The following is a 19,873-nucleotide window of genomic DNA, read 5'->3' on the forward strand; positions in this document are numbered from 1 at the left end:
TAATAACACTTTCTCCCCAGACATATGTGTATGAAGAACTATAGTGCTCAGTACGCTGTAGCTGTTTTTAGTATAGTTGTGACTTAAAAATATAAGTTTGATTAATATAAATCAGTGGTTCTCAGCACTGGCCACACATAAAGTATTACCTGGAGAGCTTTTAATAAATATCAATGCATAACCACATTCCAGACAAAATAATTCAAAATATTTAGTGATAGGACTCAGTTTCTTGGTGATTCTAATAAACCCTGAGAAACACTGATATGAATAATTATTTTCTAAGCCTAAAAGATTCAGATAAATTGACAAAGTAAAATGATCCAAAGAATTGAGGATCAGACCCCAGACTCCTGACACCTATACTGGGCTACAGATATCTCATAAGACCACAAAGACTACCATTTAATTCATCCCTCTATCTCTTTTGAAAGTTTACCTATTTATTTATTTATTTATTTTGAGACAGAATCTCACTCTGTCACCCTGGGTAGAGTGCTGTGGCATCATAGCACATAGCAACCTCTAACTCCTGGCTTCAAGCCTCAAACTCTTGCCTCAGCCTCCCAAGTAGCTGGGACTACAGGTGCCCGCCACCACCGCCAGCTAGTTTTCTTACTTTTAGTAGAGATGGGGTCTCACTCTTGCTAAGTCAGGTCTTGAACTTCTGAACGCAAGCAATCCACCCACCTTGGCCTCCGAGAGTGCTAGGATTACAGGTGTGAGCCACCATGCCTGGCCCAAACTATAGTTCTTATTATCTGTGTTACAAGAAATTACAAAAACAGTTTATTGCAAATATATTATTCAACATATTCTCTGTTAATTGTCCACCTTTTGGAATTTGTTCAATACTTTTCTGTTAAACATTTTTCTTTCACTATATTTTTTCTTACATATCATGTTTCCACTAATTTCTTCTGGATGTTGCAGAAAGTTTATTTATTAATTTTTTATTTTTTATTATTAAATCATAGCTGTGTACATTAATGCGATCATGGGGCACCATACACTGGTTTTATAGACCATTTGATACATTTTCATCACACTGGTTAACATAGCCTTCCTGGCATTTACTTAGTTATTGTGTTAAGACAATTATATCCTACATTTACTAAGTTTCACATGTACCTTTGTAAGAGGCACCGCAGGTGTAATCCCACCAATCACCCTCCCTCTGCCCATCCTCCCCCCTCCCTCCCTTCCCCCTATTCTTAGGTTATAACTGGGTTATAACTTTCATGTGAAAGCCATAAATTAGTTTCATAGTAGGGCTGAGTACCTTGGACACTTTTTCTTCCATTCTTGAGATACTTTACTAAGAAGAATATGTTCCAGCTCCATCCATGTAAACATGAAAGAGGTAAAGTCTCCATCTTTTTTTAACTGCACAATATTCCATGGTGTACATATACCACAATTTATAATCCATTCGTGGATCGATGGGCACGTGGGCTTTTTCCATGACTTAGCAATTATGAATTGGGCTGCAATAAACATTCTGGTACAGATATCTTTGTTATGATGTGATTTTTGGTCTTCTGGGTATATACCTAGTAGAGGAATTATAGGATTGAATGGCAGATCTGTTTTTAGACCTCTAAGTGTTCTCCAAACATCTTTCCAAAAGGAATGTATTAATTTGCATTCCCACTAGCAGTGTAGAAGTGTTCCCTTTTCTCCACATCCACACAAACATCTCTGGTCTTGGGATTTTGTGATATAGGCTAATCTTACTGGAGTTAGATGATATCTCAAAGTAGTTTTGATTGCATTTCTCTGATGATTAAAGATGATGAGCATTTTTTCATATGTCTGAAGGCCGCGCGCCTGTCTTCTTCAGAGAAGTTTCTCTTCAAGTCCCTTGCCCAGCCTGCGATGGGATCACTTGTTCTTTTCTTGCTTATACGTTTGAGTTATCTGTGGATTCTGGTTATTAAACCTTTGTCGGAGACATAACCTGCAAATATCTTCTCCCATTCTTATGGCTGTTTGCTTGCTTTACTTACTGTGTTCTTGGCTAGCCAGCTTTTTAGTTTGATCAGTTCCCAGTAGTGTATTTTTGAAGCTGCTTCAATTGCCCAGGGGGTCCTCCTCATAAAATACTCGCCCAGACGGATTTCTTCAAGGGTTTTCCCTGCACTCAGAGAGTTTATTTTTTATGTTAGTATAATCCTCCAAAAGCTCACTTTCTCTATTTGCCAGACTGCCTATTTAATTCTGACATGGGAAATATTTTACTCCTGCTCTGTTCTCAAAAACATGTACTTCTTTAATACAATAATCTTGACTGTTGTGCTCCTGAAAGATGCAATCTGGCCCTTCCTGTAGCATCATCTCTTGAAGCTAAACTAAACCCAGTGGTCTCCATTTATTAATATCTATTCGTGTCAGCTGCCTTTCTTCCCTGGAACTCACAGTTGGAGAGAGAAGCTTATAAAGGAGGTAAGACTGAGAAATACTTCCAAGTAGTACAGTTACCCACTAACTATTCATGGAATATCTTTTGTTTTTCTTTAGTCTAACTTTGAGGAAAAAGGTTGTCTGAATTAGTAAATGGTATAGCAGTGTTTTCAAATGGAAGAAAAAGTCCTGGATTCTCTATGCTTAGCGTGGATTTGTGGCCATATATGTGAATGGGGGAAGCAGAGAAATTTGGAAAGTCATCAGTCTCAATCGAACAAAAGTCATTTTTTCTCTTTGATACATACCTCTAATGTTAATGTGCCAAAGCTGTCAATCACATGAACCATCATCATAGAAAAATGGAAAAATGGGGTGCATTGGTTTTCTATTACTGCTATAACAAATTGCCAAAATTTTAGTAGCTTAAAACAATAAAAAAAACTGTTCTTTTACAGTTATGGGGGTTAGAAATCCAAAATCAAGCAGGGCTTCTCTTTTTCCTGAAGGCTTTAAGGGAGAATCCATCCCCTTGATTTTCTTGAGCTTTCAGACCAGTGTTTTTTAACATTTTTTTATCTCATGGCACACTTAAACCTATAGCTAAACTTTCATGAAACACTTAAATTATGTTGATCAACAAAAAGAGAAAATAATAATAATAATAATATACTTGCTGTGCTGTGAACTGAAAATAATTTAATGATCGTTAAAAATTTTTGCAGCACCCCTAAGATCCTCTCCCTGCACACCGGTGGAAAATCACTGTGCTGGAGGCTGTCCTCATTCCTCAGCTTGTGGCTCCATATCACTCTGCCTCTTCTTCCATTTACAGATTTCCACGTACACCTTCTCTGCATTAGACCTTTTCAGTTTTTATCTTATAAGGTACTGTGTTATTACACTGGGCCCACCCAGAAAATTCGGGGAACTCTCTCCATCTTAAAATCCTTCATTTAATAAAATCTGTAAAATCCCCCTGTGTGGAAAATCACATATTATTAGGTTCTGGAATTTAGATGTGGACAACTTCAGAGACCCATTTATTCAGTCTGCTTCATAAGGAAATGAGTTTTTTCTATATGTCATGATTCTCCTGGGTCTAATGCTATTTGCTATATATCCGCCTGTTACTTTTTTAACTGAAGCTGTAATAAGTCAAGGTGGCATGCAAGTGTTTTTTTTGTTTTTTTTTTTTTTTTTTACAATGAAAGACTCGTCTAAAGACCTACTTATACCTAATTTGTTCTACTGATTACCACCATTAATAGCTGTATAGCCAAAGTAACATCTGGCTCAGAAGAGAGTATAGCCTGAAGGATAATGGTTAGCAAAGGAAAAAGGGCTACCCCTGGAGCTCAAACTTTCATCTTAAAATTGCTGGTCTGAGACTTGATATCATTCAACTGGTTTCCTGAAGACTCCTATGCTGAAAAAACTTATTTCTATCTGGAGGTAAAACTGTTATTTTAGCCACATTGCACATTCACAAGTTATTCACTTGAAATTATTGACTGCAAACCATGTCTGATGGTTTAGAATTCATCCTGATATTGAGAAGGCTATAAAAGGAGAAATATACTTCAGGTTAGTCAATATAAACTTCCAAGATGCCTATTTTTCAATTGAAGAAAGCAGTAAGAAAAAAAAAAAGAGAGAGAGAGAGAGGATAAGTATTACAAGAACACCTCCAAATTGCTTAGAAGCACTCCAGGATACATTTTAAGTTTCTTCTACAACAGCAGAATAATGCCAATTATTTGTGACATATGGATTGCCTTTAGTGATGGATTCTGAGATTTGTGGGGAAGAATTCTTTGTTGCTGTCTCTGTAGCAATGCGTTGCATTCTGAGTAATGTTCATATTGAAATATGGTATAGGCTTCATAGGACACCAAAAACTTTTGTTGGAAAACTGTGATCCACAGACTTGTCAGCTGTCTTCTAGGATGACTTTGTCACCAAGCACAGATATTAGACCCCTACAAACTATTTCTTCAACACCTTTACTTAGACTTCAATGAGAACTTGCAAGACAAACTAAAAGGTGGTCTTAGAGCTTCTCAAGCTGTGTGTACCTAATAACTCCACACATCAAATATAGGACATCATCATTGCCAAAAACAACTAGGCTGGCCCAAGGCGGATCAGTGCTACTGTGGACAAGGTCATGAAGGTTCTGTGACAAAAACTCCAGAAAGCAGCTGGGCCCATGTGGGTTCACTACTGTTACTAAGCAATGGCTGTTTCCAAGGGCATATTGTTAACAGTGGGACTATTAGGATTATCCTTTCAAGAGCCAAGTGGAATTGAGTTGTTATTCTTCTTTTTATTGAACCAGTTTAACTACAAATTTTTAAAAGTAGTCATTGTTTTTAACCACTGAAACAACAAAATAGTCTCATAGCATTTGTACACTTAGTAGCATTAATACAGAGAAAACCTTAGAGTAGGTACAAGCCACTTGGCCCCTTTTTGGTTTAAGGATTACGTTAGTAGATAGAATGAAAAGTAATAAGTTTGAAGGACTTTAAGTCTTTGGGTATTAGTTTCTTTTAGGTTCTAATAATTGATATGACAGCAATATCATATCAATTATGCTGGTCTGTGAATTGTGATCCCTAGAACTGGCAGCAGGGGGTGGGGAGACTCTTTTCTTAGAGGCCATCTCTTTTGTTACTCTTACCCAACCCAGCTACACCAGATCTAAAGAGTCCACTTCTTTTTATAGGAAAAAAGTATCTGTGCTCATCCCAATCATTTTTTTTATTTATTTGTAATATATGTATTTTACAAAGAAGGAGAGTAGTCCAGTAAAATATATTTGAAACAAGGTGATAAATATTTTTATAAGGGGTGGAGATTTGACACAAAAGGGAAAACTAGATAAGAAAAATATAAAGCTGGATGACATTGGCACATGGAGAACACACTGTAGAACCTCTGTAAGTTTACCACCCAAGGTACTGTGACTAACTGATCAACATACTAGTAGGAAGGTGTCAACATAAGGACCTAGTCTACCGTACTGATATGTACATGTGGTGCATGCCCAGTCTATGAAAATTAGGTCAGTTGAACCTCCATGTTTAACCACTACACTACCAGTAGGGTAGTGATCAACCATGGAAGTTCTACCATATACCCTGTGTTCCTGACTAGTTGCTAATGAAGGATCCACAATTTCACCATAAACTTCTAGCAATCAAAACAAAGTTATAAACAAGATCACTTGCAAGCCTCTTTTTTTGATGAAAGGACTAGTGTATTTATTGAAAAAAAGAACAGTTTGTTCTAGTACTGATAACAATGCTAGTCATGTGGAAGGCCAGTGACATCTCTGGAGAGCTACCATAAATCAGTATTGGTCCCAACTCAGTGATCAGAACCAGCACATGTCCCTACCCAATCACAGGGGCCAGGAAATAGAACATATTGTGTGCCCTTTGAGTTGGAAAATTGTTGAACAGTAGTAATGATGTCCATACTAGGAATCTTCTCAAATCAAGAGGGGTAATAAATATTCAACACCCTCCCTGGTTTAGATAGAATGTAATCAAAAGGGCTGTAGTTTTTACTATCTATCAAGGTAAGTCAATGATGTGGTGTCAAAAAGGATTAGATAAGAATAATTCCAAGGCTGGTGCCTGTAGTTCAGTGGTTAGAGTGCTGGCCACATGCACCACGGGTGATGGGTTTGAACCCAGCCTCGGCCTGCTAAACCAAAAAAAAAAAAAGAAGAAGAAGAAGAAGAAGGAGGAGGAGGAAGAAAAGGAGAAGGATTCCATTAGAAAATAAGCATTGTGAGAAGAACATATTATTGGAAGCAATTAAGGTGACTATGCCATAAATATGCACAGTGCTGGTCACCTCATTTATTCCATATTAGTATGTGTGACATGATGTGTTTTGTGTCAATAAAAATGATTTATACAGCCCCAGAACTAGTTTCTAGAAATACTTCTCTGGTAAAGTATGTATACTGCCTAAGTCAGCACCACTTGGTTAGTTCAGCAGACAAGCCCGGCTCTCAAAATCCAAAGAAGGTAGTCTTTCTTAGGAAAAAATCAGTTCAGCGAAGAACTATTAGAAAACTCCCCATATCGTGGTTATACATAGTAGGTTGTATTTTTAAAACTGACATTTATCTTGATGTGACCTTTTCTTAATCCCTTAATGCCGTTTAGTTGAAATACCAACATGCAGAGAGAAAGTCGTAATGGGAATGCAATGGTTGTGTTTATGAGGCATGCTACTGTGAAATGCCAGGGCCACGGGTTCCAACCACTCTACAGACCACCACGAAAACAATCCTCCTAAAACCACCCCCGTTGGTGCCACTGCCTTTGCTGTTCTCACCTAGAAGTTTTTCACTCTTCCTAGATCCTACACTGTTCACAAAGTTGACGGGCCGATGATCAATGACTGTACTTCTTTGTTAATTTCTATTTCTAATAAATTCATGGGAATAACCGGCAGGCACTGATCCAAACAATGAGTTTATGAAGGGAAACAGGGATTTTTCTAGTACAGCAAGTGAAAATTTTACCTGGAGAACCCAAGGGTTCTTTTTGCAATAAAAGTGGACCCGTTGGCTGTTTATACATTACGTTTTCATATCTCTTTCCTAACACTGAATAAGAGACATATCAAATGAATATCTGCCTTGAGGAATTATTTTAAAAATAATAAAAAATAATTAGCTAAACGGTTGTTAAAAAAAAAAATTATTCATGCCCTCAACAGGGGATCAAAAGTTTCCATAGTAAGTTTAAAGAGAAAATTTTGCCCAAGTGAAAAGCTGCTGATTCAAGTGCCTTTGTGTTTTATTTTCAGTTTTAGAAACAATATTTAAAACCTTTATATCCAGCTCTATATCTAAACATAAAACTTGTCCAATTCTCTTTCAAGAGGTAGTCTTGGCTGCAATTACACTATCTAATGACCAAAGTGAAAAATTGGATTCCTGACTGACCCTGGCAGGCCAGCTCTTTATGCTCGAATGATATAAGAGACCAGCTCACAAGACCTCACTGCGCTTGGCTCTAAATGTTATTGATGGCCTGAAAGGCAGTCCACACTTTTAAAAATCCTTTTTTGCTCCAGGTCTTGTTATTGCCATAGGAGTGACTTACATGTTGTTGGCTTGTGATTCATGAAGAGAGTTTCCCACCATCTGTCTTATCTTCATGACATTACAATTTCCCTAAATATTCTTCCAATTTCAATGTTAGTAGAAACACTGTTAAGAAGTGTCAGAATGGTGTTTGTGTTGTTAGGTGCTATCAACAACACCTTTATTCTTTATTCTCTTTCATATGAAATTCATTCTAGTTTATATACCTTTAGGCACCTTCTAGGACCACTAATAACTTGTGTTGCCTTTTTCCAGATCTTTTCAATGAAAGTCTTTGTTCTCTAATGCAAATGTCCATGTTTTCCATAGAGCAGTGACTCTCAACCACAGATGTCAAGTACACAAACTTAGGCTTCCCTCTCAGAAAATCTAATTCAGGATGTCTCTGTGATGGAGCCTAAGACTCTGATTTTAAAATATACACAGGGCGTTTTCATTTGCATCCTGAATTAAGCAGGTTTGTGGGGAAAACTAAGTTGGAAATATGAGTCATCTCTATTTATTTCTATAGAAAGACCAAAAGATAGTGCCTAAATAGTTCTTTTGGTTACCTACTCTGAACAAGTTTATATCCTTATTGATAAGATTTAGAGGGCAGCACCTGTGGCTCAGGGAGTAGGGTGCCAGCCCCATATATTGAGGGTGGCAGGTTCAAACCCGACCCCAGACAAACTGCAACAAAAAACTAGCCGAGCATTGTGATGGGCACCTGTGATCCCAGCTACTCAGGAGCCTGAGGCAAGAGAATCACCTAAGCCCAAGACTTTGAGGTTGCTGTGAGCTGTGACACTATGGCAGTCTACGGAAGGCGATAAAGCAAGACTCTGTCTCTAAAAAAATTGTATAAGAATAGTTCCTATCCTTCCATCTATCAACTAATGGTCTCTTCCCCTACTCATTTGTGGGATGGCATGGAAAAGGGACAGAGAAAAAGGTGTCTGAGATATTCTCATTGATAAATTCTGGTTTATACATATCTTCTTGCCAGCATTACCAAGTCAACATTTAATGAATTCTACTCCAAGTGACGCATTGTGCTAAGCACTAAGGCTATGGAGGTCAACAAAATACGTACTACTAAGTATGAGATAACTCAGAGCACAGGTGCAGGAAAGACAAAGCCCTGGGCCATGATGGACAGCTCCACATGTAACATTTGTTGAGCATATACTACTTTTAAATCTGATCATCAGACCAGTAACTTTGATGTGAGCCAAGCAGTGTGTAATGAAAATGGCACTGGCTGGAGGTCAGTGGGGCCTCAGTCTATACCAGCCACTAATTGGCCTCGGGTTTCTGATCTGCTGAGTCTGTGACTTCTAAAGTCTCTTCTTGTTCTGTGTTCCCAAACTTCCGTAGTCACTCTAATAATTATCCATTTCTTACTAGAATTGTGTCCCTGATTTTTCCCCTTGTTTCTCTTTTGCAGATTCTGTTCATGGGCATGATGACTGAGTATTATCACTACTTTTTCACAACCCTGGTAAGCACATCTGGCAGACGTGATTCCAAACACTAGGAAACATCTTCCCATGGTTATTTCAAAGTCAGCACCACCAGATTTGCCTTACTTTTCTAAGAATCCTCTAAACCCAGTAATGCTGAGCAGCAGGTTTCTTCTTTTCTTTTTTAAAACTAGCACTGATGTGTGTGCATTCAGAGAAGGATTGAAATGAAAATCCCGTTAAATGAAAGCTATCAAATACAAAGTATTATTAAGGAAGCATCATCTACAATTTCTGCACACATCAGAAGGTGGATCTAAGTGTGTCTTGGCATTCTTTGATTTGACGCATCTTTCCTGCCTGCGTCCAGTAGATAGCTGGGTTAGCCAGGGGACACCTGTCAGACGTTTGGAAAACCTTTAAAAAGAGGAGTTTGGGGAAAGCTCTGCACATTTAATTTTGTGCACTATTAAGAAAAATCATGACTTTAAACTTTAGAAATCCAGAGGAAACTCTAAGACATCCTCAATTTGTAGAGATTATCTGATCAAAAGAGAATGATTTAGGGCATCTAACACATCAAAGTGACATGATGTCTTTCATTCAGTCAATCTCAGAAATCAATGAATGCCCCCCACCACCACACCCACACATGCTCCATGTTCTCACATGAGAGGTAAGCACAGAATTGACCTCCTTTTCTATTTTGTAGTAGCGTATTAACTAAAATCTACCCAAATTCTGGGGGGACTTGATAAAAGTACCATTTTAGCAACTAAAACTGCCAAGCTAGAGAATAGGGGGAATCAAAGAATTTAGAATAAGGACCGAGGAGCTGTCATACTATTCACAGAAGGAACAATTTCTATTTGTGTGACTCAAGTATCTCTGGGAGCATGAGATGACCTCTTTGGGATAGTTGTTAAAATCATTACTGCTATTGAGTGTGGGGTCGGAAGGAGGATGCATGGCAGAAGTTCTTCAATTAAGATTTCATGGTCTCCTGCCCTGATCATGTCCTCTTTCAGAACAGTGGAAGGAAACCAGGGAGCCTGCAAGGCATCTTGGTCTGCTCACAAACATGGCTCCTCCCTGTCACTATTAACACTCAGGATTACTCATGGTGACATGGCCACCAGCCCCAGCTGTACACACCTCAAGGAGCTGGTGTTGGAGAAGTTTGAGAAAGAACATGAACAACAGGACCTAAGAAGTCTGGTCCTCAGTGGGGATCCCTGAGGATGCCCCAGTCGTGTGCTTCTTATTCTTGGTCCCCCTTCACATTCCTGCTGACCTCATCCTGAATTCACAAGAGGATGTCAGAAATCAGATCTTAGACTTTTCGCATTCCATATTGCATAGAAAACTCCAAAAAATTTTTCACATGTTTAACACATTTCATTTTAGCATGCTGAATGAATTTACTGTTAGATCCCCAATGGATTGGATATGTGTTCTGGAAGTTTCTGTCTGACATCCTGTAGCTAGAATAACTTTATCTCTATTCAGTGAGCATGTTAAAGGAATCATTCTTTCCTAGTCCTTATTTTTTATAAGTTTGCTTCTTTTATTTTTTCCTTTGATTTTTTTTCTGCATTCTGCCTTGCTTGGCTTCCACATTCTTACTATTCTTGTCCATGACTATTAATAAAAGTTAAAGAAAACATTATTTACTCCAAAGAAAAGATACACGATGCTTTAAAAGGCAGTTTGTGCACCTTTTCTGACACTAGAAGCACAGAGCTGTGCTCTTACAGTTCATCTGTCTGGTCCAAAGAAGCACAAAGAGAACTTGTCAAAAGAATAAATTTCTATGCATCTTCTGCAAATGCAAATCATAGTGTTTCTGAATCTGCTCTTCTTGAATAACCACTATCATCACCAATAAAGTGTTATCTTGTATTGCACTTTCAAAAGCAGTTACATTGTTAGGAAATTTTTATTTATAGAAGGTTTTTTGTTGTTGCTGCTGCTGCTAAAAGCTATTTTAAAAATCTGGTTTCTTCTTAAATGTGATACATTTTTGAATTTAGTCTTTTTATTAAGAAAAAAGTTGAAATTATCATATCTCTGTTTTAAATCTGAATCAACTTATAAAACTTCTGGTGTATACACAACCTCATCTATGACAGAAAATACCAGGGTGAATATTCTTTTACAGAATATTTGTCTGAAAGGGAACGAGTTCCACTGTTAAGATGCTCTCACACCCACACAATCACATTCTCTAGTATATTCTCTGATTAGAACTCTGTGATTCTTATTCTGAGCACATGTCCTACGAGCATTCATCATGTCCTTATTGTATGAGATGTGAGTTATTTTTCAAGTGATCCAAGAGATGCTATTTTTTTCTAGCAGAATTGATCTTCCTGTCAAATGCATATGCAACTTCCAAATTATACCTTCATGGTAAGACCCAGAACAGCCTGATGTGGCAAGCTGTGATGAAGAAAGGGGTACTGCCACTGACCAGTGGTTCATTCGTGGCTTAATCGTCACTTTCTTCATCTCTAAAATAAAAGCTTTGCACCAAATGGACATAAATATCACCTCCCCCAAAGACCATATCCTAGGAACACAATTCTTACCTTTATAGAAAGTCATATCCCATGCTCAAGGGCAGGGGGCCTCAAACTGCGGCCCGCAGGCCACATGAGGTGGTGTGATTGTATTTGTTCCCGTTTTGTTTTTTTACTTCAAAATAAGATATATGCAGTGTGCATCAGAATTTGTTCATAGTTGTTTTTTTTTTTTTTTTTTAAACTATAGTCCAGCCCTCCAACAGTCTGAGGGACAGTGAACTGACCCCCTGTTTAAAAAATTTGAGGATGCCTGCTCAAGGGCATACTAATTATCAACAGCCAAATTTCTCTGCTTGGCTTATTTAAACTCTAACCATATTGCAAAAATAAATAAATAAATAAATAAATGAAGGTGAAAATGAAAATTGCTTACTGCCTTAGGGTTTCTTAGACAGCATATGAATGAAAAACAATGGGCTATGTTCTTTTATTGAAAGGGTGTGATATGGCTGCCACTTTTGTTTTAATCTATAGTAGTCCTCCTTATCTGAAGGGGATACACATGAAGACCCCCAGAGGATGCCTGGAACCAAGGATAATGCCAAGCTCTCTATATATTATGTTTTTCCTTTCTGTACATACTTAGGATGAAGTTTATTTTATAAATTAGGCACAGCACTTTTGTGCCTAATTTAACATAATAAGGGTGCCTTCAACACAAGCACTGCCATGTCACAATAATTGACCTGGTAACAGAGACACTTCCTACCTGTCCCAGCAGTGGTGGGCGGCCTTGAGAGTGCGGAGATGCTGGACAAAGGGAAGATTCATGTTCCAGGCAGATGGAGTTGGACAGTGCCAGACTTCCTCACGCTACTCAGAAGGGTCTACAATTTAAAAGTTAGGAACAGTTTATTGCTGGATTTTTTTAAATATTTCGCAGTGATGTTTGACCTCAGGTGGCTAAAACCTATAGACCACAAAACCAAAACCAAAGATAAGGGGGCGCCACTATATTAGTTGCTTCTACAATTATTAATTCTCTTTTGTATAAGAAACATTGAAAATGCTAATTCTGTTCTACTTTTATCATTTTTAAACTATGCAGGACCTGTTTGCTTTAGATCTGGAACTCTACAGGTACAGTGGTGTGAACATGACCGGGTTCCGGTTACTGAACATCGACAACCCTCACGTGTCGTCCATCATCGAGAAGTGGTCCATGGAGAGGCTGCAGGCCCCGCCCAGGCCTGAGACAGGCCTTTTGGATGGCATGATGACAGTAAGTAGTTTTAAAATGTAATAATTTGAGTGAATGTTTGGTTAGGTTAAGAATCTTATATGCCTCAAAATGTGAGGGAAGGAAAAGGTTATAACATGTACCTTGGCTTGTTTGAGAGAAGTAAACTCATCAGGTATTTTGAAAGGCTGCAACTGGCTACTATAGAAATTACTATTTTTGGCTTCCTAACTGTACCTTCCTCAGACAAAGCAATCAACAGGAGTAGCCTCCACCATCAAACAAATGAAGACAAAGCCAGAGCCAAAGGAAGAGCGAGTGAAGAGGGTTTTACCTCTGGCAACGTGGTGTTGGGAAGGGGGGAAGGGGGCGTCAGGCTGCCTGTGGAGTGTGCAGAACCAGTTTACATTCTCACCATCTGCCCACAGCTTAGGGAGCTGAGCAGATGTGGGAAAATTCTGGATTTACATACAGTTCACACACTCACAGTCTTCCTGTCCTGGATGCATATAAACTCATGTCTGCAGATGTTGACAAAGCTTTACACCAACCATATGTTGCTCTCCAAGCAGATGCTAAGCCCATCTCCTGACAAGTTGGAGACTCTGCTGAACAGACAAACTGAACTGCCTCATCATAGAGCCTCTTACTGACATCATTTTCCCAGGTTGTCAAATGCACCCACCTTCTCCTTATTTCTCTAATGAAGCTCCCTGGGTGATGAAGAAAATAGCAGGAAATAATAAGAAAAAATGCTTTCTATGTAGCAACAGGGCCATTTCAGGAAAAATGGTATCAGGGATGTGGGCAGGTAATAGCATTTCAAATTGCCATAGTATTTTATTCTCTGTCCCCATTGTCAGGGGAAGCACTCTTACTTTTAAGACGTAATTTACTCATAATGGAAAGGCATCATCTTGTAGAATAATGAACTTGAGATCTCTTTCTTTTTTCCTTTTTTTATGAGGAATAAATGAAAAATATAAAATAAATGAATTAATGAAGTGGTTCTCTGTTCAGGCTCCCTGATTGTTTTTCAAACCTGAAATATATTTTAAACTGTACAAAGTGAGCTAAAAGATAATGAGGGAAAACCTCTTGGTACAAATGAGCCTTGGGGAAACCGGAAACATTGCTTTGAATAAAAGCGGATAGAGACTGTCCAGGGAAATACTAGACTTCGGAGAGGAGAAGACCAGGGTGAGAGACAGCAAAAGAGGGAGAGAGGGAGGTAGTTTCCTCTTCTTCCTTTTGGATTTCTAACTCCAGTGATTTCAAATATGGTTCAGATTCCTCTGCCCACTTCCCCGCCTTCCAGTGAGATTTCTATCACAGGATGAGATCTCAAATAATTTTTACCTGGATTTGGTAGGTGCCACTAAAAGAGTTACAGTTTGAAGTTATGTTAACCCAGGTTATAGATTCATGCCAAATATTAAATACTCATCACAAGTATGGTTTAATTTACCAAAAACGAAAAAGTCTGTGTGTCCAGTTATAATAAGCTGACGAAACAGTTGTACACGTTGCCTAAGGAAGGAAGGCCACTGGCAAGAGGAAGCCCACTGGCAAGAGGGGCAGAGCCGAGCAGCTCACAGAGTCAGCAGAGCTGGATGTGACCACCGCCCCGGCGGCTGTTGGTGTCCCCAGGCAGGAAGTGTGACAGAGCTGAGACCAACGGAGGGAAGACGACCTAACGATTTACTGTCATCCCAATGAAGGGAGAGTTTTTTAGGCTGTGATCTTGTTGTTATTATTATTATAAAATTACGAAAAGGAAAGAGAATTTATCAGACAAGAAGAGGATGGCAGGATGGCTCACCGGGGTGCTATAAAAGTGAGCAGAATAAGCATGTCAGGTCATTTCAATAGTAGTTTTTTAAAATCAGTGATAGAACCCAGGACCCACTGGGAGTTTGGTCCAATACTCATGCAGATAATAGCTTAGAAATTGATTACATGCAGCATAATATTGACCTTTATTTATCTAAAGGATCTGCTTTGCATTTCACCATGTCCTTGCTGTTTCTTCTGGATGTGCCTCATTTAGGGATGTGGAAATTGAGTCATGAAGAGGTGAAAGGACATCTAAAGAAACATCTAAAGCTCGACTCACTAAGCCAAGAGAACACACCCATATCCACAAGTCCAGGACCAAGGCTGACACAACTTTGCTCTCAAGTTACCTCTATATAAATTCTTTCTCTTCTCCTTCAAAGATAAAAGGTCCTTTGGCTTCAATTCTGCTGGGTCTACACCGCAGACCCTGTATTTCATTCATTTTTGTTTATGGAGCACTTGTTACTCCCCTGACTAGATTCATCCCCTATCTGAGCTATTCAAATGCCATTTCCCCAGAGGGGCCTTGTATGAGCACCAAGGAATACAGTAACCCCCCCTCCCCCGTTCTCTCTCCTACACCTGCTTTCCTTTTCTTTACAGCCCTTTTGACCAGATATGTTACATTTATTTCTTCGATAGCTACTCCTATAAGAACATAAACTCCATGAGGATAGAGACTTTGTCTTTTTGTGTTATACTTTATCTCTAGCATTAGAAAAGAGCTGGCACTGGCTTGGTGCTTGTAGCACAGTGGTTACAGCGCCAACCACATACACCAAGGCTGGTGGGTTCGAACCCAGCCAGGGCCAGCTAAACAGCAATGACAGCTACAACCAAAAAATAGCCGGGCGTTGTGGCGGGCGCCTGTAGTCCCAGCTACTTGGGAGGCTGAGGCAAGAGAATCTCTTAAGTCCAAGAGTTTGAGGTTGCTGTGAGCTGTGATGCCACAGCACACTACTGAGGGCAACATAGTGAGACTCTGTCGGAAAAAAAAATAGAAGAGGCTGGCACAATGTACACCCTCGATAAATATGTATTTAATAAAGGCATGGATACACTAAATAAATATGAATTAATCTTGTACCAAAACTCAAATATGAAATGAACAATATTCAGGTAGCACTGAAATAGTCCCATAAAACAGCAGAAAAGGTTCCTATATAAAAAAAAGTATGATTAGTAACAATACAGATTATTTAAAAGTAGCAATATTTTTAAGAAGTAATCATAAACTACTCACTATTAATGTTTAAATAATGCTATTCTGTAATAGAATTGCATTCTCTAAAGTCATATGTACATATTATACCAATGTTCTATTTTTTGAGTCTCAAGGTGTCGCCCTCGGTAGAGCGCCAGGGTGTCACAGCTCAGAGCAACCTCAAACTCTTGGGCTTAAGCAATTCTCTTGCCTTAGCCTCCCAAGTAGCTGGGACTACAGGCACCCACCACAACGCCTGGCTATTTTTTGGATGTAGTTGTCATTGTTGTTTGGCAAGCCCAGGCTAGGTTCAAACCCGCCAGCTCCGGTTGGTGTATGTGGCTCCTGTCCTAGCTGCTGAGCTACAGGCCCCAAGCCTTTATACCAGTATTCTTCAAGGTTAATTTCCCTACAACCCTTTATAGTCACGTATTTGTGTGGGCCATACACACATACAGATACCCACGGAATATATAATATAAGAAATAGAAAAAAATAAGACAACTCATATGTTTGACTTCCTCCTTAATTGTCTATTTTCCTCTGTTATATTTTTAACAATTAAGAATTTCTTAGAATTCATTCACTAAAACATTTCTAAAGAATATTATATATGTCAAAACATTCAAATCTGAAAATAGAGGAGTCATGCCCAAGTTTGAAAAATCTTGACATCAATCAGACTTACGAACAATCAGAACAACACACAAAACGTTTAATTGAAGAAAAAAATGACTTTAAAAATAGGATTAAATTTGAGTTATTAAGAAAGCTGTTACTGAATCAATAGAGTTCAAACACAGAGAAACTCATTATTGAAATACATGTTAAGAATAGAAAAAAAGAGTATTTTGTCAACCAAAGTTTTCATTAACAGAAGTTTGGAGTGATTCTTCTAAAGTCCCTTTTGTTCCTTTCTACTATGTTTGAATTTCTTCTTAGCACTTGAGCTGATTCTGTCTGTTGGCTTTTGTATAAACTGGGGTCATGGAATGGCCCCATGCCAGATGGGTTCTTGTCTGTGGACCAAAACTTTGTGTGATTCCGTACTGCACAGGAGTCATGGAAATGACAAAACTTGACCTGTCATCCGCCTTCCCAGTTTTTTTTGATGCATTCCCAGTGTGAATTAATGTCACAGCCTTCACCTGCCCTCTCCTGTGTCGGTGTCTCCCCTGATCATGACCCACAGGGGAGACCTCTGAACATCCAGAGTGGCCATCACTGCTTCTGTGACGAAAGAAAACAGACAGCTGGATTCAGTAGAAGAGGCAGAACCTTTCCAGAGAAGGAAAGCCCTGATTTAAATCCCTGCTATGTCTCTTGACTAACTAAGTGACCTGAGCAACTTATTTAGCTTCTCTGAGCCTGTTTGCTCATTTTTAAATCTGTATAATAGTATTTTGAAGTGTTACTCTGCAGATTCAATTGGGAAAGACACACGAAGACTTTAGGACATAGAATTGAATGTACTGGATGGTACCTGAGGTTTTGGCAATTTGTCGTCAACAAAAGAAAAAAAAGTAAAAGACATGCTGAAACACAAAGGCGAAACCATTTGTTTCTAAGAAACACATTCTTGGGCTTGCACGTGTAGCCAGAGCCGGACCCTTAGCTGGGGCCTGTGTGACCTCGTGTGACCAGGGAAATCGCCCTGTGTGTTCTTCAACTCTACGTGTAGTTCTTTTTTCTTCTTCCTCACTGTGCCTCTCAAAAGCTGGTACATTGTTCATTGAGACAACGCTCCAACCTCTCTGCCAGGCCTTGCTGCAACTGCTGAGGTCACTGCCCTAATTACTGAGTTTCTGGATTGTGAGTATGTGCTGATGCCTTTGCAGCCTCCGCCAACCCCTCTCCACATCCCATTTCACTGTGGGTGCCCCATCCCTGCGCAGTGGGTATCCAGGGGCTCAGGGTGCTCTCTGTCTCCTCTGCTACTTCGGCTTCCTCAGTAGCAACCACTCCCACAAGCTTGTGTTCCCTTGCGGGGCTCCAACAGGCCAAGTTCTAGTTCCCCACCCTTACTAAAATCCTCACTACTTCAATGAGACAAGTGTCAAAAAAAGAAAAGAAAGAAAGAAAAGCTAGCCAGTTCCTATTAAGTGGCAAATTCCTGTTAGCTCTATGTCATGGATATGATATTTGAAGTTTAATTGAAGAACCCTTTAACTCCAACCTAAAGAGAGAGTTCAGAAAATTAAGGCAAAAGGGTGATTTTGGAGAGTACTTCTTTCCTAGAAAGCTGACTCATCCAGATATACCAGATATAAAATGTCTCCATGTTTGGAGATAAATTGGGAAACCTTTGCTGTTTCTTCATTTGCTTTCCAAAAACTAGGTCTCTTTTCAGACCTGATCTCCTCCAGAATATTCCAACAGTTACATGCCACACAAACAGAAATGCATGCAGACCTTATAAGGTCATATCGTGTTGTTAGTCTTTGCTCCTGTGGTGAGGTGGCATCTTGTTGGTTTGTGTTCGTAGTCCCCCAAGACCATCCTCAGGTTTGTTGATTTGCTGTAAGGACTCAAAGAACTCAGATAACTCTTGTACTCACAGTGACAGTTTATTATAACAAAAGGAGAGAATAAAATCAGCAAAGGAAGAAGCCACAAAGAGCCTAGGAGAAACCAGGTGTGTGCTTCCAGATGTCTCTCCCAGTGGAGTTGCATGAAAACAGCACTTATCCTCAGCAGTGATGTGTGGCGACATGTATGAAGCATTGCCACTCACCCGAGACTTGGTGTCCAGGGTTTTTATTGGGGTCACTCATTTAGGCATAGAGCATCCGTGAAGCTGACCTGAATTACTCAGTTTCTAGCCTTTCAGAAGTCAAACCAATAATAGCACAGCCCAAAGCTCAAGGCCAACAAAATAGGCATTCACCATAAGTCACATTTTTTTTTAAAGAAAATTAGCTTTATTTAATTTAGAAAAGTTGGTTGTAGTGTTAGAATTTCTCAAATGTTTTCATTCTGAACAATTTGTAGGAGTATTTATACATAAGTCACATTTTTAACATAAACTATCTGAGATTGCCCAAGGTCCAAGGAATACAAAGACACTCTTATCAGGAAATGCCAAGGACTTACCTCCTAGGAACAAGTCTAGGGCGAGTCCTTTCTTTGGAATGTGCGGGGTTTGAGTACGCCAAGGCCACTGAGTTAACCCTGTAGTGCAAATTGATGTAAGAACCCAAATATTGTGTATTAAGGAGAAGGCTTTCAATTTGCTTATTTCATGATCCAGGTTGTACTAAAAAATGTTTTTGTAGGGACACTGAGCAATGTGATTTCATTCCGCCTTTAGATACATGTAAAATGTGAACATAAACACGTTTGGAAGAAGAAAAAATTTGAAACATAGACCAATTTCAACTATGTTCTCTATTTCCTAGGATGATTTGAGAGTCATTGCTCTAAGTTAGCAGCCCTCAAACACAAAACTGTAAAAGGGGAGGAAATTCAGTGGTTGTTTATTAGTGCTATAAAGTATTTATGAGAAAGTGTTCTCCCCGTGTAAGAAAACATTTTATAGCAAGGGGTAGCATATTTTTAGAATAAAATGGTTTTCTTCTTTAGACTTTAAAAGCACTGGTCAGACTAATAGTTTTGAATTATTTTATGGTACATCTCCACATGGAGTCCACCTTGATAAAGAAAGTCAAATCCTTTCTCCACTAAGTTTGTAGAAAAGTCAGGTTATTGGAAATTCACTCCTATACCTTTCTATCAAATAAGTAGAGTTATTCAGTGAATTAATGAATAATCATACTAACTTGAAAAAAAAGAGCCACTGATAAAAAGGTGCAATTCACCATAACAAACTTAATGTTAATAATTTCTAATAACATAGAAATCTGTATTTGCATTCTGAGTTGGAATCCTCCTTTCTTCAATTGCTGGCTACATAATTTAAGGGAAGTTATTCTACCTGTACAAGCCTCAACTACTCAGTCTGTCAAATGGGGATAACACCTATTTCGAAAACTTAATTTTATGATTTCAGAAGGTAAAACATGTAAATTCTCATACTGCCTGGTACATAGTGATTATTGGGCTTTATTTTGACTATTAAAT

At 38.9% G+C, this 19,873-nt stretch overlaps 1 protein-coding gene across 3 annotated transcripts in view; it reads left to right on the forward strand.

The window, feature by feature from the left end:
* The window catches only part of GRIK1 (glutamate ionotropic receptor kainate type subunit 1), a 398,514-nt gene that overhangs the window by 268,466 nt on the left and 110,175 nt on the right, over positions 1-19,873 (forward strand). For all 3 annotated transcript variants that reach the window (XM_053565651.1, XM_053565649.1, XM_053565650.1), the window contains exons 5-6: positions 8,970-9,023; positions 12,619-12,792. In XM_053565651.1, coding sequence (XP_053421626.1) covers positions 8,970-9,023; positions 12,619-12,792 — 228 coding nt within the window. The remainder of the gene's footprint in view (positions 1-8,969; positions 9,024-12,618; positions 12,793-19,873) is intronic.

Source organism: Nycticebus coucang, chromosome 16 (genome assembly GCF_027406575.1).
Source record: "Nycticebus coucang isolate mNycCou1 chromosome 16, mNycCou1.pri, whole genome shotgun sequence".
NCBI lineage: Eukaryota > Metazoa > Chordata > Mammalia > Primates > Lorisidae > Nycticebus > Nycticebus coucang.